Raw genomic sequence first — 23,163 nt, forward strand, 5'->3', positions numbered from 1 at the left:
CGAGGTCAGGGTTCTGGGAGACAGGGTGCCTCATGATTTAGGGAACGGTCACTACAAACGTGTGATAATGTGGTACCAGCGACTGGTGTTCAAAATTAAGAAACCCAAGTCCCACAGCCTTATCCAGGCTGATGCAAATCTAATCACTTTTGGAATTAAGCTCAGGTGGGATAGAACTGTCGAGGGCAACTGAAGACGGTGGGCATAAGGTCAGCAAAAGGATTCTTAAGATACTACGCCTCCCTCTCCCCTGAATCACGTTAGCGGGACCCCAGCTAGAAAGCAAAGAAGTCACGCTAACAAAAGAAAAAAAATATTGTCATTGGGAGGATTACTTTTTCTCGAACAGTTTAGAGGTGCTCTGTTGCCCAGCAGTAGTGCTCAGGTTTGGCTTTCTTGGCTCTTCATGCGTTTGCCAAAGTGCCTTGGATGTGTTTTACTTACTACTGAAATAATAGGGTTTTTTGGTCTTTCTTATTTGTGGAAAACAGTCGGCGCAGACTAAATGTAAGTTTGTCAGAAGCGCTGGGCGTTATTCCTGTGCTACGTAGACACGGTGACCATGTGCTCAACCATCACCTTCCAGCTTCTATAAACTGTGACTTAACCCTGAGGACTATGTTTCTGTCACCCCCACCCCCAAAGTCTCCATGCAAGAAAAGTCTTAAGTGCTCTGGTGACCTTGCCTGTAATGCTAGGCAGATTAGCAGAGCAAAGGTGCAAAGTCTTTGCCACAAATGACAGCCTGCAGTGGCATCTGCACAGCCCATGTTGGTCTAAATGGGTCTCCTGCCAACCCCCAACCCCCCAACCCAGTCATGTGGTTTCCCATCACCCATGATGTTACCAGCTGGAGGTCATTTCTACAAACACAAACCACCTGGTGGGAGAATGATGCTGTTGCACAGAGCAATTCACCGTTACCCCCACCCTGTGCACCAAGGATAAGGTGGGGACAGGGGGAAGCATGGGGGTCAAGGGCATTTTGTACATGGCCAAAGGAGGGGTTAAGCAGATTTAGTTTCTCTGCTGTCCTAGCATAACATGGTTTCAAAATAACTGATGATAAAATTATTTTCCAATGCTATAGGTAGCCCCAATGGAGAACCCTGTGGAAAGACTTGCCTGGAAGAAAGAGACAACCAGTGGTTGGGAGTCACACTTTCCAGACAGCCAGGAGAAAACGGATCCATCGTGGTAGGTTGTTGGCATGAGTCCACTGATAACATCGTGGAATCAGATATTCTGGGTGTGATGTTCACATTATTTGATCTACTTCTATGTTTTATTTAGACTTGTGGGCATAGATGGAAAAATATATTTTATATAAAGAATGAAAATAAGCTCCCCATGGGGGTTTGCTATGGAATGCCCTCTGATTTACGAACAGAACTGAGTAAAAGAATAGCTCCGTGTTATCAAGGTAAGGAATCATTTTGATATTAATTGGATCAAGAAGACAAGTGAATGCCTTTAATTTATTTTTTTATTTTCAATTTTGCATGTACAGAGGGAGGCGGGGAGATCTTTAAAATAGCTGTATTCTTTTGAACTGCTCAAAGTATTTCCTTTTTTTACTCAATTGCAGTAGTATTTGCAAAAAAAATGTGCTTTATGTTTTTGGGAATAGAAATTTGTACAGTTACATCTGAATAATTCTAGAATATAATTGATAATTATCCACTTTTTTAAATTATCCACTTTTGCAATATATTTTAATTCTATATAAATGAATCTAATGCCCAGCATATACTGTACACTTAAAATCATGAAATTATGATTGAGCATTTGAAATTGAAAAGTCTGACAAGAAAGATGAAAACCATTTAGATCTTCTGCTTTATCTTTAGCTTTGAAGAATATTCAGAAAGAGCCAAATATAAATGTAAGCAAATCTTTCCCACTTCATCTTTTTTTTTTTTTAATTCACTACATTCCTTGACAACGCTGGTATCTTAAGTTTGAAAAGCTTTCCCATGAAAATTCTAGGCTATTAGGTAGCAGTAGTATCTGCAGAGCTAGTACATGAACAACTTAAGTGAACAAAATTAGGGGTGATTGTCAACAGAGCATTAAAAAATCCATAGCAGAACTACAATTCTAAAAATGTCTTTGGAAGACTCGGAATTAAATATACATGTATTCTGTTTTCCACTTTTTCCTAACCAAAATGATTACTACAATGTCCAAAGAACATTTCTATTACTTGACAAAATTTTGACCATGTATGCAAATTCAGTTATTCGATTAATATTGGGATTCTCTGTGTTATGTGATGTCTTGGAACATGAATGAAGAAGATAAAAGGTAATTTTAAATTCTTAATTGAAATACAATGCAGTGTAGTATCCTGTATGTTTATCATTCTCTTTTTCTTAATGCTTTATAGTTTACACTTCAAAACATTTTCACAGAAGTTATTTTGTCGGTGGTCAGATATACTCAGCCACATTCTCCAAAAAATTCAAAATGGCAACTTATATCACCTAACACTATGGGGAAATTTATTTAAAAAAAAAAAGAAAGAAGATATGTAGATATGTCATGGCCAGGACTAGTAATTACAAATGTCTTAATTTATTTAACTTTTTTCTGGTTAGCAAAGCCAAAACAAAGATGGGGGTCCTGACTCTTATTTTTTATAGAGGTTTCCTTAGGTCAGTCCTTCAGGTGAAGCAAAGCTTCATCGTCCTAATAAGTTCCAAAGGCCTCCCATTCAGGGGGTTTGTAGTAGGAGACCCTCCATCTCCATGCAGATCTTGACTCCCTGTTACTTTCCCAGGCACAACCTAGGACACCAATTTTAAATGCAAACTGAGACTGGAAGCCGTAAGCCCTGCATCTGCCTTAGATATCCACTTTACAGTTATTTTGGGTGTATGCTGCATGCTCCTCCCATGAAAAAGAGGCAGAGGACAATATTTGTATTATTTTGGAGGAATATTTTTGAGGATTAATATGAAAGAGATTGGTGATACTACATTTTATCAAAGTGACTATTTTAAGGTCTACATTTTATACTATCTCATTTTTAAAAGCTATGTTTGTAAGGATTTAAAAGACTAACAAAATAATGCAAATTCTGCCTATTTTTCAATGAAATCTGGAATTGTTTTTCTACTTCATGTTTAGATTACGTGAGAAAATTTGGAGAAAATTTTGCATCCTGTCAAGCCGGAATATCTAGTTTTTACACCGAGGTAATAGTCCAAAACATAGCTGCTTTAAATGTTTACACATAGGAATTTAGTTAAGATTTAGACTGTGGTATTATGCTTTTCAGTAAAAAATTGTATAATCTCTGAGTAATGTCTCTTAAATTTGAGCGTATTATGACTTAATTTTTACTACTCAATATTCTGCATATATTTTGATAAAAGGTTAATGTTTAAGAGGGCTGTGCCACGTAAGACCAACTAAAATTCTACACCAAAGCTTATCACTTGCATCAAGAATTTAATGGGAATTAGGGATCCCTGGGTGGCGCAGCGGTTTGGCGCCTGCCTTTGGCTCAGGGCGCGATCCTGGAGATCCGGGATCGAATCCCACGTCGGGCTCCCGGTGCATGGAGCCTGCTTCTCCCTCCGCCTGTGTCTCTGCCTCTCTCTCTCTCTGTGTGTGTGACTATCATAAATAAATTTAAAAAAATTAAAAAAAAAAAGAATTTAATGGGAATCAAAAGTAGCTGTTATTTGCTGTAACTTAGACGTTTACAATATCTATCCAAATATGTTACTTTTAATTACTAGTTGAGGGAGAAAAGAAGCCTATAAATCCACATCTTTAAATGATGAGAATTGAGAGATTTAAAAATTTAATATCCTCTTAAATTAGATATCTCCCCAAAACTGTTTTTCTCTGACTCTCAAGGATATACAGTCTAAGGTTATAGGTGTACCTCCTAGTTTCCCTCCAAAACCCATTAGGAATTTATTAATGTTTTCTGAATCTATGCAGTTGGGCTTTATCCAGCCTTGGGTTGACAATTTCCATAAATATTACCTGCTGCATTAAAAAAAAAAAAAACACCTTTTATATTTCAATTGACCTTTTTTAAGAGTTTAGGAAATTTAGAAATATGTTCTAGGTTTGGTTGCTAAAAGTTTTCATATTCCCTAGACAGATATCTCTGTTCATTCTAACTTTACCTTTGTTTCCCTTTCCTGAATATTTGTCACCAAATATGCCCCAAATACCACTGTATTTATTTTTTACTAAGCTAACATTGTTAAGAAAACTAGTGAGTTTATCTCTTTTGCAAACAGGAATAAATTAAGTCCACTTTTTACTCTTTGGCAACCTGTGATTATCCCCTTAATAAGCCCTAATAAATTACCCAGATACAACTTACTTTAACAGAAACCACGGTGCCTATCTCCTAGCAGCCTCGCCTCGTATTCTGTGATCCTTGCTTCAATTTTAAAGTCCACTGCTAGGTGTGAATGGAGAGTTTCTTTTCTGAAATTGTGCATACGGGTAAAAATTCATAAGCTAGCTTCTTTGGCTTTTTTCTCCTGATAGGTTTTTAAATTCATACAATGTTCAGATTTTAGAAATGTATTATAAAAAATGTATTGTCATCACTATTAAAATGTATGTCTGGAGGAGGTTTGGGGTGGATTAAGCTTTGAAAGGATGATAAATTCTTTTTTTCCTTACAGGATTTAATTGTGATGGGAGCCCCTGGATCTTCTTATTGGACTGGATCTCTTTTTGTCTACAATATAACTACGAATAAATACAAGGCTTTTTTAGACAGACAAAATCAAGTCAAATTTGGGAGTTATTTGGGTACGGTATACCTTGAGAAACTCCAGTCTTCTCCATCTTAGATACAGTTTCCCTTATTTATGATTACTAGTCTCTCCAAAAGATCCAAACGGCCAATAGCTATTGAAGGGTTCAGAAACTCACTTTATTATTTTTTTTTTAGAAACTCACTTTAAAAATATGATCTATGAAGCTTTAACTGAACATTTTACGTGTGTAATCACAACCGTCAATATGTAGTTGTCAGAATAGAGCTCCTGCTTTAGCTTACTCTTAGAAGCTTGCATTTTTATGTAGTTAACCTGTTATTGTGAAGGTTGCATCTGTTATGTGCTTACCACATCCAAGGAACATTTGAAAGCCCTCTACTGGAGTTCATGTCATCATGTCTGAGTGAGTGGGTGTAGTTTCTTAAAAGGCCAAATGAAAGCCAGTGGGGCTGTCGATGGCATTCCAGACAATGGGCAACATTATGAAGCCTAGGGATCTAAAAACAGCCCGTTGACCTTTGCCTCCTAAGTTCTTAGAATATTTCCCAGAGTTTATTCTTATCTTTCTCCTTCCCCTTCTCTTCCTCCTCCCTCTCCATTTCCCCCTCCTCCTGTGCAATAGGACCCTTTATAGTCTGTATCTTTACAAAAACGCAAGATTTTCTTGGCATTAATTCCCCTGCTATAGTTAAAGGGATGCTTTTCCTATAGTTTCTTAGAAAAACACAGCTTTGTTTAAACCGTGTGCTTCAAACGTCAGCAGCCTATAACCCAGAAATAATTACAATAAGGAAACGTATTATTTTTTCCCCATTCATACTGTAAGAATTCATTTTTAAACGGAGGGAGTTCGTTTATAATTCAGCATTTACTTATTTATGGTTGGAGAATAACTTGAAGTGTTACAGGAGATGTAACTTAGGGGGGACCTGGGTGGCTCAAATTGGTTAAGCATCCAACTCTTGGTTTTGGCTCAGGTCATGATCTCAACGGTCCTGGGATCAAGGCCCACACTGTGCTCCGTGCTCAGCAGGGAGTCTGCAAGAGCATTGCTCTCCGTCTCCGCCCCCTGTCTCCTGTGCATGTTCTCTCTCTCAAATCTTAAAAATGTAACTTAGTATTATACCTTTTGTCATGTAATAAAATATTTTACCTTTTGTGTCATCATAGAGTTCTATCACAATAGGAAGATTTCATGGTGAAAAAGCTGAAGTTTAGGAATTTCTTTTACTTGAAAATGTTCTATTTTAGATACCTAAAATGTTTTGGTTGTAATCCTAGAAGCCAGCATGTCCTGGTAGTTCCTAGAGACTAACCAAATGTAAAAGTGCTATCTTTAGTTTCTAGGATTTAGAAATGTCAGCCATGTGCCTAGTTTCATAACACGTACTCGTAATTAAAGCGTATAATAAGTGACCAATTTTGAATATTGCCATGCTAAATATTCTTAAAACTGTTTAGTGTCATCCTTTGGAATTCAGTCTCATTTAATTCTAGGACTGGACTTATGGTGATATATTTTACCCATTGCAAATGATGATTCTCCTACTTTGTTTGAAGGGTACTCAGTTGGAGCTGGTCATTTTCGGAGTCCACATACTACTGAAGTAGTTGGAGGAGCCCCTCAACATGAACAGATTGGTAAAGTAAGAAATACATTTTTACATTTTATTTCTTCACCAAGTTTCAAAAAGATTGCATGAGAGAATGAGATACTAAAGGAGGAATTGCAAAAAATTGTAAGAAATGATGGCTAGAAATGATGAGCGGTGCACTGCATTTTGTGGTGAAAGTTACATGGCTTTTAGATAAAACTTATTAGAAAAGCTTTAAGGAAAAATTCTGTAAGTCAAATGAGGCTTTTCTTTCTTTGAGTAAGTTGTTTTTGAAATAAAATTGTCTCAAGATGTCCAGGGAATGTATTTACTGGTTAACAAGTTTACAGATGATGCGCTGTTGAGACAGCTGAATGTTTTGGGGTAAAACCAGAAAGAATAAGATGTTTCTGGTTTTTGTTACATTGCTGTGTGGACATTACTAAACTTTCCTGAGTCTGTCTTTGAAAAGTGAGACAAATGACGCTTTCTGTGCCTTACGGGATCCATACCAGCGTTTCTGAGGAGACAGTTTGGCAAGGAAGTCATGTTATTGTGAATGTGGTTCCCCTAAACCTTTTGAGTTACTCTAGGCAGGATTTTCAAAAATCCGTTTGAGCAGTTACAAGTCACAAAAATTGATGTTTTGCTCCCCTGAAGATTTTTTCATGTGATAGCAGCCTGAGTTTGTCTACTTCCTTCCCTAATTGCAGGCATACATATTCAGCATCGAGGCCAAAGAACTAAGTATCTTACATGAAATGAAAGGAAAGAAGGTAACGTCTCTACCTGTGGTCTCACTGAGGGCTTTCGTGAATAGCCCTGCTTTTTTTCCTTGATGACTGGTTCTGGTTTTGTTTTGGGGCAGCTTGGCTCTTACTTTGGAGCTTCTGTTTGTGCTGTGGACCTCAATGCAGATGGCTTCTCAGACCTACTTGTGGGAGCTCCCATGCAGAGCACCATCAGGGAGGAAGGCAGAGTGTTCGTGTACATCAACTCTGGCTGGGTAAGTCTAATCACTGACCACCTGGAGGCTGTTTATGGGACTGTGATAGAAACTGAAGCTGTTCTTATTCCAGAGTTCTGAGACCATCGATTCTTTGGCCTATTATACTGATGAAAGTAAAAAACTCTGGTATTGAACTACTGCTCTAAAAATGGAACATGCTGATGGATGGGAAGTGGTCCCATATTGATATTCCAGAAGTAGGAGATCAATTGTTCTTGTTTCTTTTCTGCTCCCATCTTGTTCTTCAGGCAGTTGAAATTGTTGTTAGGATGCAAATCTAATTTGAAAAAATGATTTTTCTATACCCCTCAAAATGTGGTTTTATTATTGGTTCTGTTGTGAATGTCTTTAATTACAAATATTACCAGAGGTAGAAGATAAAGCATGAAATGTTTTTTAACGTATTGATTTGAAAACAGGAAACAAGATGTGTTTTGACAAAATGTTTATTGGCACAATTTTTGTAGATGGTGTTCCCGATAAGAGTATAAAATGGGCATAGTTTATTCCAAAGTGGACATAGTAGTTGTAGAAATAGGTAATTATTGGTCTGGTTGAGTTTCACATTATGGGCGATATTGTAGAGACTGACTGACCACTTCACAATTCAGTTTAAAGAGTTCTGCTGGCCTTATCTTGCCAGTCTATCTTCTTGGCATTAAATCAAAACAATTGATAGGGCCTTAATGGGGTCTTCCTGGTCTGTTCCTTTGATTTAAGAGCAAGAAGAGATTTGTGAGAAAATTGGGTCATCTCTTAAGGTACAGCATTTTTAGTCAGGATTCAGCAATGTATAATCTGTTTCAAGAAGATATTTGTAATCTTAATGGTATTAAAGCATTTAATAAGTTCCTATATTAAGCATTGGCCTCAACACTGTATGATTCAAAAGAGAAAATACTATCTTATGAAGCTAAGGGATTTTTGAAGTTCCAAATATAGAGCAACAAAGTCACTTATAAACTGGGATTTCCAAAAAAAAAATAAAAAATAAAAAATAAACTGGGATTTCCATAGACTGTGTTTAAACTTTAATAATAAAGGCGTATCCTCTACAAAGTGATCATTCATATCTCCTTAATAGCAATATCAGGCATTACTTTTTTTTCATAGGTATTTCACATTTCCCTATCCATAAATGGCCTTCTTGTACTAGCTACATCCTCATTCTGCCTACTTTTTCTTCTCTTTATAACTAAACTTTATGGAAACACTTTAAAAAGTATCATATACACCTAAAGTAGGGCAATATGTAATCCTTTTTTCCCTCATTGATATCCTAAGCAATCCTAATAGGAAAGATGGATAAAAGAATATTCCTTTCACTGAAGGGGCAAGGAAGGAGTCCTACCCATTGGGCTACCATATCGTGCTTCCCTCATGTCTCCCCTGAAGCACCACTGCTGACCATGGGATAATTTCATATTTGATTTCAGCTTTTAACACCTCTGACATAGGAAGTTAGAAGGGAACAAAGAATCACCTGTTTAACTCTCTAAAATGGCACTACTATGTCGCATTATATTTATAAATTGATTCAGTTCAGTATTGTCTCTTCTACTGGAGTATAGATACCGTGTAGAGAGGAATCCTCAGTCTCGTTTACTGCTGTCTCTTTAAGGTTTGAAAACGTACTGGAGAAATAGGTGCTTGGTAATTGTTTTTGAATGAACTCAAGAAAGGATGGTACTTGAATGGATCTTGTACTAAAACAACTCTCAGAAGTCCCCAAAGAACTCTTGGTCACCATTTTCTGACTGGAGAATACTTGAAGAGTGATCACCTCTTCTTGAAACTCTCTTCTTGGAACTCCAGTGCCATTCCATTGCTTTAGGTCTGCACCTTCTCATCTTTCCTGGAGCCCTTTCTCCTTATGTTAGGCATTTCCTTTGGAGCCAGGTTCTTTTATCCCTTATTTCTTGATGAAAATCATTTAATGGTTATGGTGCCAATGATTCTGTCTGTAGAAATTACTCATTTTAAAAAATAGACATTTAGTGAATATCTGAAATGGAATAAGAACTATGAAAATAGGCAAGAATCCTCTTAGACCTGACCCCTAGGACCTCAGGTCTAGAAAAGATACAACTATGAGAGTAAAGAATCGAATAAAACATGATAAATAGCACACTAGTAATATGTACAAAGCAAAAGAAACCGTTCACTTTGGTCAAGGATTCACAGAGGAAGTAGTATTTGAACAAGACAAGTTTAGGAGTTTTTTAGTTGGAAAATAACAGGTGAAGGGTGTTTCACAATCTCAAGGAAAAGAACTCGTGTGTGGTTACAGGAATGATGAATAGACTTGTTTAAGAAGAGTAAAGTCTCTATGATGAATAATGCATAGATTTTTTTTTTCTTACTACAAAGGAGTGACGTGATCAGAGTTTGGAAAGAGGTCTACTAGTTCTTATAAGGACTCATTATTAGAACATTATTGAATGTCTTGTTGTTATAACTCCTCTTCCAACTTGAGAGATAGCAGTTGACAAATTCATGTTTCATTGCTACAGTTCCATTGCTAAGGTTCTGAAGGCCAGCTTCAGTTGTGCCAACTGCTCAACTCAGAAACCTTCAGTGACTTTCCATTCCCTAGATTGAGAGTAAATTTCCCTCCGTATTCAAAATCCCACACCATAACACCTCAGTCTGACTTTTCTTTGGTCTCCTTCATTATATGTGCCATTTGTAGTAGTCAAATTCTTTGGAATTTGTTTTGCTGATAATACAGTTTATCAAAATCATGTCCACCATGCAATAGCCACTTTGAATATAATCTCTTATGAAATCTCCCCCTGCTTTCACAATTAGATGTGCTGTCCTTGCTTCTTGACAATACAAAGCAGTTTGTACTTCTGAGTGATTCACATGTATGTGCTAACCCTTCCCTGTAACTGGGCTTCTTCAGGTAGGGGAGCATGTCTTAGACACACACTGCCTTGTCCTCTTTTGCCTGTTCACTCTGCATAGTGCATTGCCTGGAGTAGGAACTCAATAAATATTTGCTAAATTGAATTATCAAAATGATTTATTGGATTTTCAAAGCTAGGGATCATGAGTTTGACAACTTTTATGTCCTCTGAGCTCTAATCATACTATTATATGTGTTGACATACTTGATAAATATTTATTGAATTGAACTGAGATGTGTGTACTAAAGCTCAGCCTGTAGTTTGTCCAACTTGTTGGAAGCATTAGAAAAAAATCCATATCCAATTACAACAGTAAATCATGCGTGACGGTGTCAGGGAGTGTTATGACGATGCCTTTTCTCCCCCTTTTTTTGTCTAGGGAGCAGTAATGAATGAAATGGAAACCGAGCTCGTTGGAAGTGACAAATACGCTGCAAGATTTGGGGAATCTATAGTTAATCTTGGTGACATTGATAATGATGGCTTTGAAGGTAATTAAAAATATCTAATTCAGTACTTAATTTCTGTTTTGAAAAAGATACACTGAAGAGAGCATGATTAGAGTTTTAGGTCATTTGCCTTTTTATAGCAAACGGAGCCAGAATGTTACACTAAGTTTATTTTCTTTTTATCATGTTACATCTGACTTCTCTCCATTGTCCTTTATTGATTCTTAATTGATCAGACTCCTTCGACTGTATATTATTTGACTACACGTATAGTAAAGACACGGACGAGACCCAACAGAGGCTGGCTGCAGGGCTGGAGAGGGTTCTGTAAGAAGCCCATTGTGCAAGGCATTCATTGTTCAGCTGCTACGTTGTGGGGTGATTTTTGGGAATTGTGGGAGAGAGCCTACATAGTACCTGAGGGGGCAACTGGCAGACCCAACAATGGTGGCTACTTAACAATTGATAGGATAGCCTCTCCATAACGGAATAGACAGCAGTGTCATTACTGTGCCTGTCGCGCAACGGCCCTACTGTTGAAATACCTCTGTGCACCAGCCTTCCCTCTTAAAATTTATTATTTTTTTAATCTAATGCCGAGGGGTAACTACCTCTGGTAAAATTGTGCATAGAATGATGAATGGGTTTGAGAGGAGTGTGTGTAATTTCTAGAGTTCAGCAAGTAGGTATTTGATTCTTTCAGGGCTCAGAATTGTCTTTCCTCTTGGCATGATCCTTGGCAATTGGTATATGATAATATTGGGTCAAAACTTAAACTTGGATACTAGAAATAAGTGAAGGAGTAGTAGAAGTTTTCACTTGTTTGATTTCTTATGCCTAAAGGCATCATTCTACTTTAAATGCATAAAAGGTCTTAGTCTCTGAGAAGGAAGTTAGTAGGTTATTAAATATATATTTTGAATATTTATAGAATATATATCACATTGAATTACAAACTCTCAAATGTAGGAGTGTAGTTTGGTGTACAGATATTACTGTTTCTAGAGTTTTTCTATTTTGAAAATGAAAGAAGTGTATATATTTTTTATGGTTATTATGACACAACGTTTTACATTAAAACGTCAATATGGTTTTATTATGATGTTATACTTCCCAAGAGTCAGCAATTCTGTTATTCACTGGGCACTTACTTTGTGTCAGGTGTACCAGGCCAGGTACAGGGTATATGCCATAATACATGCAAACAAAGGAAATGATGGTACCGTGTTCTATAATTTTACAGTGAAATGGAATATAAAACTAAGACATGCAAGAGGAAAACCTCAAGTGGTGAATTTAAGGATCCTACCTCATATATGTGGATAAAGCCATGTTTATGCACCTTGACATTTCATGTATATTATGAGATGATGCAATTCTTTATTTTAGAAAGAAAATCATTTAGGGGCAACTGGGTGGTTCAGTTGGTGAGACTCTTGCTTTTGGATCAGGTCATGATCTCAGAGTCCTAAGATCGAGCCCTGGGTCAGGCTCCATTACTCAGCATGGAATCTGCTTGTCCCCCCACCCTCCTTCTCAAATAAATAATCATTTAGTAAAATACTTTGTTAGGATTGCTTATATATCTTGTTTTAATTGACACATTTGAGGAAGATCAGTGTTTTGAATGTACTAAAATAATGCTTATATACATGCACATGAGAAGTGATTGTGTGTCAAGGGGGGGCGGCGTCAAAATGTCAATGACAACTCCGAATTAATTCTTAAAATCAGAGTGGTAAAAATGTCAGTTTTTCTGATCAGTCACTCCAGTAGCTGGGAGAGGCCCAGGCAGTTTCCCAGTGGTGTGTGAGAGAGTGTTTTGGGAGACTTGGGAGGAACGATGGGGGAGCCCCTGAGGGCACCAGGCAGGCTTTGTGGGCTGCAGTGAGGACCTAGGCTTCGGGCAGCATTTGCATCCTGGAGTCTTCAGCTCTCTACTCCTAAAGGTAGTGCCTTTGTGTCCGGAAGATGGTCATTCAACCCATTGTTTCTAATAGTTCAGCATCTTCAACGTAATTAGCGTATTTTGTGCTGTTTATAATTTCATTTATAATTCACTACGTTTTTACATTTAGTGGCTACATGAATACTGGTTTACTTCAGTACGTGCTTGCGTATCTTTTTCTAGGTCTCAGTTCTTTTTTTTTTCCACAAAAATACACATTTGCACATTTTTATGGTGCAAAATTATTTACCTCTGGGAGTCTAGTTAATATGTTCCCTCACATTGTTATAATTTTTTTTCTTGTGATAACTTAAGATGTACTCTTGACAGTTTGACCTAAACAAGGCGATGTCTGTAACTGTAAATGTACAGTCCTCATGCTGTACGTGGCTTCTCCAGAAGGTTGTCTTGGAACTGGAAATTTGTACCCTTTGAGCTTTTCACCGAATCCTCCTATCCTTTGCCTCTGGTAGCCAACCGATCTGAACTGTTTCTCTGAATTTAGATTTTTAAAATTTCTTTTTAAGATTTCATTTATTTATTTCTCTAACAGGGAGAGAAAGCACAAGCAGGGTGTGCAGCAGAGGGAGAGGGAGAAGCAGGTTCCCCACTGAGCAGAGACCCCAACATGGGGCTCAAGCCCAGGACCCTGGGATCATGACCTGAGCCGAAAACAGATGTGTAACCAACTGAGCCACCCAGCTGTCCCTAGAGTTTTTTTTAGATTCCACCTATAACATACAGTGTTGGTCTTTTTCTGACTTCACAGAGTAAAATGCCCTCCAAGAAAATACATGTTGCCACAAATGGCAGGATATTTTCTTTTTTATGGCTGAATAGCATTTTTATTTGGCCAGTAGTAAAGATTTTGTACACTTAGATATTAACCAGGACCCTGCTGATTTGGGAGCAGGCTCAGTACTCCACTGAAGCCCTTCCTACCATGTCTGCCTGGGTGAGAAAGCCAGGCACCTGGGTTTAATTTTTCTTTGTGTTTCCCTAGTCCTTTATCCAACTTCCATATTTAATTTTCCTTGGGGGGATGGATGAAGTCACTTTGTGTCCATGGAAGTCCTGTGTGGGATTGTATAGAAAAAGGATGAAAGGGGCACCTGGGTGGCTCAGTGGTTGAGCATCTGCCTTTGGCTTGGGTCCTGATCCCGGATTCCTGGGATCAAGTCCCACATCGGGCTCCTTGCTCACCAGGGAACCTGCTTCTCCCTCTGCCTGTGTCTCTGTCTCTCTGTGTGTGTGTGTCTCATAAATAAATAAATAAAATCTTTGAAACAAAATAAAATCTCACCTGCTCTTTTTCCTTCCACCTCCTGTCATAGATGTAAGTCAGATGTAATGTCCTCTTAACCATGCACACTTTTGTGGTGCTTTCCATAGCAGACTTAAGTTATTTTTGCATTCATCATATCCTGTCTATTTTTTTTAATTCAAAAAAAAAAAAAAACTGAGTTGTTTCCTGTGTACTTAGAAAAGCAAAGCAAGGCCTTTCCTAAGGAGATGACCAATTTGGTAAGAGTCTAGCATGAAAATCTCATCCAGAATAGGAGGAAGTTAGAGAACAGGTGCATGAATAGACCTACATGGCTGGCGGGCAGCATTCTAGATTTCATCCATAAAGCAGATTTGACAAAACCACTGACTCGGGGGTTAGGATTTTTCGCCTCGAGCCATTTTTTTTTTTTTTAAGATTTTATTTGAGAGAGCATGTGCTCTAGAGAGCCTGAGCTGGGGAGGGGCAGAGGGAGACGTGGACCCCTCATTGAGCAGGGAGTCTGACGCGGGGCTTGATCCCAGGACCAGGATCATGACCTGAGCAGAAGGCAGACGCCCAACCGACTGAGCCACCCAGGCGCCCTTTCTCCTTGACATTTTTACATGACTTTAAGACTGGATGTTTGAATTTTCTTTTTTTTTTTTTTTTTTTTTTTTTTTTGAGCAGAGCCATGACAAAGTGCTATAATTGTAAAATAGAAGCTGTATTATTATTTTATGTGCTCCTAAAATATATGTGGATATATTCTCAACTTGTTAATTGAGCAGTTCTTTGACACAGAGCAGGAAAAGTTTCCAGGAGAGGAAAACACTGGATATAGCCCATAGTGTTAGCAGTTCTGTAAAGCCTCGTGATGGGTGAGCACAGCTTCTGCAGCCAGACTGCAGGCAGGGTTTATAGCTCAGCTTCTTCACATCTTAGCTGTTACCGTGAGCAGGTGACACTATGTGCCTCAGTTTCCTCATTAAAGATAGGATCAACAAGTACTTATTTGAAGGAGTGAAGGAGTTACGTGAGTTAGTATGTGTAAAGCTCCTCGCATGGTGCATGCGTTGTAACAAACGTCATGTGCTAGCTGATGTTAAAATATTGTGATTATACCAACGATGGCTGTGATTTACAATGAAATAAAGTGTTCAGATGGAAAGTAGAAAAAAAATTGTCAAGTACGTCAGTGTGTGTTCAGTATGTTGTACCCCAAATTGACCTGCACAGGTATTAAAAAAAAAACCAATAAGTATTTTCCTTATAATTATGATTGCTAAAATTTTAGGATATCATATGAGAGATCCAAATGGAATCCTAGCAAGTCGGAGTTGAGATCTGTATATAAGATAGGAGGAGACTATCACCTCCTCGTCTTCTGCTTGGAATGACATCTGGGCCTTTCTCTGTTTCATTTGAAAAGGCCCCTTTGTATTATTTCAAAGAGATTTGCCCGGCATCACTACTGCTAGTACATGTTATCTCGAGAATTTCCACATATCAGCAACTTCCTAGCCCGGACTTGTTTCCTTTACATCCTGTCAAGGATCAAGACACAGAATTTTAGTTACCAAGGGTGCAGCCTCAGTGGTTGAAGTATAGAGCAGCCCTGACAAATGGCATCCATGACTGGCCTTGTCTTCTGTGGCCACAGGATACTTCTCCCCCCACTCCTGCCCTTACCTCCCTCGTCCTCTTCCCTGCTCTCTCTCTCCCTTCCCACTCCTTCCTCTGATGTTCCTGTGAGTGTTTAGTTCTGCCCATATATGGCTCCAGGTGTTTCAAGCCAACTGCCACTGTTTACATGGGCCATGTTGCCCCTCTGTCCCCTGCCATTACGCAGGCTGTCCCCTCTGTCTACACTGCCTGCACCATCCTCTTCTGGCCGTGGCCTGTATATATTGAATCTCAGCCTGGGCTTCCCCTTCTAGGTGAAGTCTTCCCTAATTTCCACCACCGGCTCATATGTGGTGTTTTTATTCTGGTTTACCTCTCTTCTTCTTAATAGAGTTCCTCTTCGTGGTACCACCCTGTATGACCAGCTCCTGGAAAATGCCCCAGAATACAGTAGATGTTCAGTAGTTGTCCACAGAATCAATGAATGGGTATGATTGTGTGAGAATTTTAAGTAATTTGCACAAGTCAAAAGAGAGCAGCCTTACTATGTCTAAACAATGAACATAAGGTGTGCCTATCATTTACCTTTTGAGGACATTAGAAATTGTACAGAATTTAGAGGATTTGGCTCAGTAGGGCAGGTGACTCTTGATCTCAGGGTTGTGAGATTGAGCCCCAAATGGGACATGGAGCCTACTTTAAAAAAAAAAAAATTTCCAGTTGCATGGCATTTGGCATAGAATTAAATATCAAAGAGGTTTTTATTCTCCTTGAAATCGCAGTCAGAAATTAACCACTGTGGTTGTTTAAAAAGTTTTAGATCTGATAAACCACTGAATATTGACTATCATGAAAGCAAACTGTGTATTTAAGTTTCTACTGAAGTAATAAGAAAACATTACATCTAAATAAACCTATGAATGTGCCCAAAATATAGGAGTATACCCAAGTGCTCAAGTAACCCCTTGTGACCCTAACAAAAAGCTCTTGCAACCGTAGAATATTCTTTTTCGCCCGTGAGTTATATATTTATGGCCCTTGAGCCACCGTGTCTTTCATAGTTTGTTTTCTCTTGCTTACGGCAGTTGATCAACTCTTTAGTTTTTTTCCTCCTGGCACCATAACCTGATGTGAATCCCAAGTCCTAAAAGTGACGCAGTCCTCACTTTACAGACCAAAATCCCTTTCCGAAGCCCCGGGGGCGGGTAGGGCCGCGTGCGTGCCAGGCTCTCCTGGGCAGAGGCCGTCACTTTCCCTGGAGCAGGAATTTAGAACCCATTTTTGCAAATCAAGTTAAAACCCGGAGCTCAGCATGAGGTTTCTTATGCTCCTGACGTCCAGGGACAATGAGTTATGTGCTGGGGGGTGCTCGGGACCCTTGACCCAGCTGTGCCCTGGGCCGCGGCTGGGTTTGGCTCGCGATCGCACGGTGTAGACGGGGCCTGGGGAGGTTAAGAGATGAGTCAGGCCTCGGGCTGGGGCTGGGGCCCGAGCTGCCCCCAGGCCCGACCCTCTGCACCGTTCTGTACGCTGTTATGGTGATGAGTGCATTTTGTGAGACGGATAGATAGATAAATAGATATCACCTATATAACACATATATATTCTACATTATATATATCACATATATATTATACATTACATATATCACATATATTATACATTATACATTATCACATATATAATACACAATATGTGATATATAATATATATGATACATAATATATATCACATATTATGTGTTGTATATCAAATATATATCACGTATATATTATATATCACATATATTTTATACATTATATATCACATACATTATATATCACATATATATTATATATCATATATGTTATATATCACATATGACATATATATTATATATCACATATATGTTATCTATTACACATCACATATGTATTATATATATATATAATTTTTTTCCTGTGTAGTGAGTGAAGCATTTGTTTCTTGGTAAGGAGCTTTTTCTTCTGTGAAGTGAACAAAGTGGCATGAAACTTAGTTTTCAGAGTTGCCTTCCTTCTACAAAGCACTGATTTTCTGCCCTTGAAATCCTGGCGTAGATGTGGCGGTTGGAGCTCCACAAGAAGACGACTTGCGCGGTGCCGTTTATATTTACAACGGCCGAGCAGACGGGATCTCCACGGCATTCTCACAGGTAGAAGCTGTTCTGTCTGCAAAAGCAGCATATTGGTAATAAATGGTCCCCGAAACGTCCAGTTTGACGTCAACTTGTTTTCCTTAATTGGCTCCTTCAAGTACCTAATATATTCTTTTTCACCCTTTTCTTATAATAACAGTAGGTGGTCTTGTTTTAAAGATCATTAAGAATCTGAAATCCTTTTTTTTCTTTTTCTTTTTTTTTTTCTTTTGGCCCTCTTACTGAGTTTTCGTTGACGTCCATTCTCATTTGCTCATAACCTACTAAAGATTTTCTTTGCTTTCCACAAACTTATGTTCTGAGATGGTATCTGTACTTGCTGCAAATAAGCCCATGTGGCTTTGATTAACTGTGTCTTGCCTTGTGCCTTGAGCCCCGTGTTTTGGGGGGTTCGCCCGGGTGGGGGGGGGAGAGCAAGCCCACCATCCTCTGCTCGTTTCAGGGCAGGGCTGCAAGAAGGGAGCTTTTAATAAAGTTCCCTGATCTGACTCTGACTTGACTTGGACCTTTTGACAAATCGGGGCCTTTCAGTGCCTGGAAAATACTCTACACACCTGCAGAGAAGAAAAGTCTTTCCAAAGATGACTTTTATGGAAATATTTGCTAATACTGTTATTTTTGATTGAGCAAAATAGGCGAATGGCTCTCCATATTTAACGGGAAAAATCTATACTTGTGTAGGAAAAACTTCTTTTCTTAGCATGGATGGCAGCCTGACGCATGTAAATCAGCATCTGGATGTGAAATCAGACCTGGGCAATAGGAAACACATGTCTGACTTCAGTTGTCACATGCTAGGAAGCAACGTGGCTTAAGAGGGTGCCTTTCATCCTGAGCCTGAGTAGTAGGCTCCACTAAGTGACGACATGTGGCTCGTTTTCCAAATTCCTTGTCTGGTTATTCGTGTTCACCCAGGAAATAAATCCAGAGCCTGGGGAGAAGGGGAGTCAGGACAGTTTAAGATCTGTGCTATATAGTTTTGTCTTTGTGATTTTTTTTTTTCTAGTTACAAACTGAGGATTGTTTTTTTTTTTTTTTTTTTTTTCTTTTTCTTGTCACTTGCCCAATTCAAGCTGGAAACTTTGGTTTCTCTTAGATGCAAGTATCTGGCTTAAGTGCTTTTTGTTAGGAAATGTGCCAGGCTGTTGTGAGGCTCATTATTTAACTAAACCATTGTTTCTCTGAGATATTCAGTGCTCAAAAACTGCTTCCCATTCAATGTACCTATTTTTCAGAGAATTGAAGGACTTCAAATCAGCAAATCACTAAGTATGTTTGGACAGTCTATATCTGGACAAATTGATGCAGATAATAATGGATATGTAGGTGAGTATAAAGTCCTATTTCATAAATTGAAGTGAATTCTATTGTGGATGTTACCTCATTGCAAAGTACATAAAACTGGTATGGAAAAGTTCTAATTTACTGATAACTTATTTCCTTCATTTTGAAGCTCTTTTGAATTCAAGGATGGGGTCAGAAGCGATCAAATAATTCCTCAGCTTTACAGTGTTAGTTACTTGACTTTTTATCCTTTGTTCTTGAAAAAATGAAAAGCACACATGAAAATAAATCCAACGTAAGATGCCGAAAAGAAAGACTTTTTTGAGAGGAGATTCCTGGGTGAATGTTTGTGGTTTAAAAATTTTTTCCTTAAGCTTATCTTTATGTCCTATTTTTATCATAAAGTTTGTTTATATTGTGAAAGGATGAATGTTATTCTAGATGAATAGACTCAGACAAATGTGGAATGACTCCTACGATGTAAGTATATCTTTTCCAATTAATTTTCTGTAAATAGTGTTTTGATATAGTCAAAAGGTGATACCTAGTTAAGTATTTATGGCTGAAAAGTAATTCGCTCTGACTAATGATGTTCATTAATCTGTTGTTTTTCATCCTCCAGATGTGGCAGTTGGCGCTTTTCGTTCCGATTCTGCTGTGTTGCTAAGGTGAGGTTGGTGCGTTTCACTGAGCGATGACAATCGGGCTTGGTTGTAAATGATAGGAGGTAATTTTTAAAATCCACAATGGTGGTGACCTCATAGTGTGCTTTTGTTGTTTGGTATTCTAAAATGTTATTGAACTTTAGGATACTCATTCCACCCTACATGGCTATTACAATTAAGTCATCAGGCAAAGTCAGTATTTTTAGGGATTTAAATAAAAACGTCTCTTGATTCATGCACAGAAATGTAATTGAGAATGCACGTAGCGTCAGTCAAGCAAGTTCATGAAGTTACCTGGACAAGGGCAACTGACCAAACAAATGCAATTTTTTTTTTTCTTAAGGTACAATAATCCTGCAACTAATACTGCTGATTTTGTTTCTTTCTCAGGACAAGACCTGTAGTGATTGTTGAAGCATCTTTAAACCATCCTGAGTCAGTAAATAGAACAAATTTTGACTGTGTTGAAAATGGATTGCCTTCTGTGTGTATGGATCTAACACTGTGTTTCTCATATAAGGGCAAAGAGGTCCCAGGCTATATTGGTAAGGGGCCCTTGCAGAATTGACCCTGATCGGCGTACCCCACTCGTTCTTCTCCCTCTGCTCGTTCTGGACCCTCACTGTGTTTCACCTTAGAGGCAGATACACCCCCACTGCCTCATCTCTCGGGTTCTCCTGCTATTCTAACCAGTGAGCGTGCCACTGTAAGAGGCCACAGGTATCTAGAACTTACTACATGAAGGAAAGCAAGAGTATCCCTTGCTGTGTTGGGGGGAGCTAAGCTGGGCTTACTGTGTAAGAGAGAACATTACCCCACAGCTTCTCCTCTGTTGGACTGGACTCCTCGTGTAGCTGGATCTGGCTTACGTTGGAGGGCCTGAGAAAAGAAGAGTCTTTCCTTTCTATTCTGTCCTCTGAGTAATGGAAGATGCTTGTCTCAAATCAAGACCCTGCTTCCAATTTCCACAAATAGCACACATCTCTTAAGGATTTTCTGTGACTGTCAGCTCCTGAGCGCCAGGTCCTTCTCCCTTTACGTAGGTAGCTCTCCGTTGTCTGCTCTGGAGGAAAGTAGCATTGAAATGGCTCATGCAAAACTGGGGTTCGTCTCAAATCACATATATGTGACTCTGTGAATATTCCTTTTTTTTTGAGCAGGTTATGTTCCTAATTATGTTACACTTAAGCTAATATTAGGATAACTACTAAGGAAACTAGCCAGCGGTAGGAGAGAAGCATACCTGGGCTTTTTACTTGGACATTAATAATCTATCAAGTTGGGATCCCTGGGTGGCGCAGCCTGCCTTTGGCCCAGGGCGCGATCCTGGAGACCCGGGATCGAATCCCATATCAGGCTCCCGGTGCATGGAGCCTGCTTCTCCCTCCGCCTGTGTCTCTGCCTCTCTCTCTCTCTGTGACTATCATAAATAAATAAAAAATAAAATAATAATAATCTATCAAGTTCATGAGCCACGCAAGACCCTACCAAGAGTTGATCGTATTCAGGACTCTGCAACCTCTCATCCGTCCTCTAAAGATCGTGAAGGGTAGCAAATACACTGAACCAGGCCATGGATACTTAACAGAGGTCTCAGTCTGAATTGGCCTGTAATGAGAGGTACAGAGTGAGCCTGGTGTACCTACTTTAAATCAGACTCGTTTTTTATTTTATTTTTTTCAGACTCGTTTTTTAATAGTGCACTGCAGAAGTGCTGGCTAGAGCTACAGTAGTAGGACGGGTGGGGGCGGGGGGCAAACTGTAAGGTTGCAGATCAGAGAAGTGGCACTTCCTGAACACGACCCCAGTAACACAGAAATGCACTCACCCCAGTGGATGGTCTGAAAAACACACGTTAAACAGATAAAAACTATTTCCCTTGACATAAAATCAGTGCTTTTTTTACTACCGATTCCATTGTGACCAGGTATTTTAAAAAATGGTGGAAAACCAGTATATGAAACCCATAAATAATCACAACAGTGTTACAAAAACGAGCTCTACAGTCGCATAAAATGAGTCCTTGGGAGAAATAATTCACATGGTAAGCATGTTTATAAAACCAAGATGTTTTGCCACTTACTGCGAGTGGATTTTTATTCACCTTTTTTTTTTTTTTAATTTACTTTTTTGTGTGAACTCACAGTGATGAATGGTAGATAGCTATTTCAATTGCAGCTCCACCTCTGAGCCACTGAATCTCAGTGATTATAATTTTGAAGCCAACTGATTTGGACTTTGTAATTTATCTCCTAAATAAAAGAAAGGTTAAAAGATTTATTTGAAATTTGTAGAGGTAATATACATTTTATACTTAGGTTTCCTTGAAATAGGTAGATAAAATCCTTCCAGGAGAGACAGTCACTCCTAAAATATGAACGAACACTTCAGGAATTACATAAATTCTTTAAAATATCACTTATGAATTGTTGCTCCTATATAATGAGTGATATCTCCACAGACTATTAGAGATAGCTTGTTTTGCAAAGAAGCAATATATTCATTATTTTTTAAACATTTTATTTATTCATGAGAGACCCAGAGAGAGAAGCAGAGACACAGGCAGAGGGAGAAGTAGGTTCCCCGCAAGGAGCCTGATGTGGGACTCGATCTCAGGACCCCGGGGTCACGACCTGAGCCAAAGGCAGACACTCAACCTCTGAGCCACCCAGGTGCCCCACAAAGAACCCTTTTAGATTTATATATTAAAAAAAAAAGAGGCTCTCATTTTCTTAGTAATAATATCTGGCTTGGAATTTTTTTGGTTACTTGTTAATTTTCCTTATATTTTTGCTTATTGAGGCTATTCTTCAGCAGATGATTTATGATTTGAAGTAAATCTTACCAGATGGCCAGAATATTGAGAGAATGTCTATATTTTCTGCAAATTGACACTGGAAGGTCAAACTGGAAGCCAATAAAAAACAGGGGAGACTAATCATGGTCTAGGGCTAGAAAAGGAGACCTCTTTGCGTAAACTATTCACAAAGCTTTAACTTCTGAGTCCCTTGTTCACACTACATTTTTAAGAATAATAAACAGCAACCTCTCAAGTCAGAAACAAACAGAAAGACATGAACCTAACCGTATACAAAATTATTTACGTAACCACACAAGATAGAATTATCGCAGGTAACATGTGAGTGCCGTGTTCTAAGGACTCCAAAGGAATCTGGAACTTAAGATTTTTCATTAGTAGTAATAGTTTTTATAGTATTGTAGTTTTGAAACCTTTACATGCAGGAAGATTAAATAACTAAAGATGTTAATAGTTACGAGTAGAAACCTAGAGAAACACGTATACGTTTTTTGTAACAATTTTTGCAATTTTCATTTTTAAACTGTTTCCTCTCCCACATTTTAGGTTAGTTTTTAAAAGCCATCTTCAAAAAGAGAATTTAAGATATTTCCAGTATTGGATATAATTTTGACTCTTTTGACTCAAGAAGTAGTAAAATAAATGAATAAATAAATA

At 38.5% G+C, this 23,163-nt stretch overlaps 1 protein-coding gene across 1 annotated transcript in view; it reads left to right on the forward strand.

Moving 5' to 3' along the window:
* Nucleotides 1-23,163, forward strand: part of ITGA4 (integrin subunit alpha 4) — an 80,592-nt gene that overhangs the window by 17,402 nt on the left and 40,027 nt on the right. The window contains exons 3-14 of the mRNA XM_041722930.1: nt 1,091-1,197; nt 1,294-1,423; nt 3,133-3,200; nt 4,662-4,791; nt 6,321-6,406; nt 7,069-7,131; nt 7,224-7,361; nt 10,656-10,767; nt 17,642-17,736; nt 18,975-19,065; nt 19,646-19,691; nt 20,079-20,233. Coding sequence (XP_041578864.1) covers nt 1,091-1,197; nt 1,294-1,423; nt 3,133-3,200; nt 4,662-4,791; nt 6,321-6,406; nt 7,069-7,131; nt 7,224-7,361; nt 10,656-10,767; nt 17,642-17,736; nt 18,975-19,065; nt 19,646-19,691; nt 20,079-20,233 — 1,221 coding nt within the window. The remainder of the gene's footprint in view (nt 1-1,090; nt 1,198-1,293; nt 1,424-3,132; nt 3,201-4,661; nt 4,792-6,320; nt 6,407-7,068; nt 7,132-7,223; nt 7,362-10,655; nt 10,768-17,641; nt 17,737-18,974; nt 19,066-19,645; nt 19,692-20,078; nt 20,234-23,163) is intronic.

Source organism: Vulpes lagopus, chromosome 11 (assembly GCF_018345385.1).
Source record: "Vulpes lagopus strain Blue_001 chromosome 11, ASM1834538v1, whole genome shotgun sequence".
NCBI lineage: Eukaryota > Metazoa > Chordata > Mammalia > Carnivora > Canidae > Vulpes > Vulpes lagopus.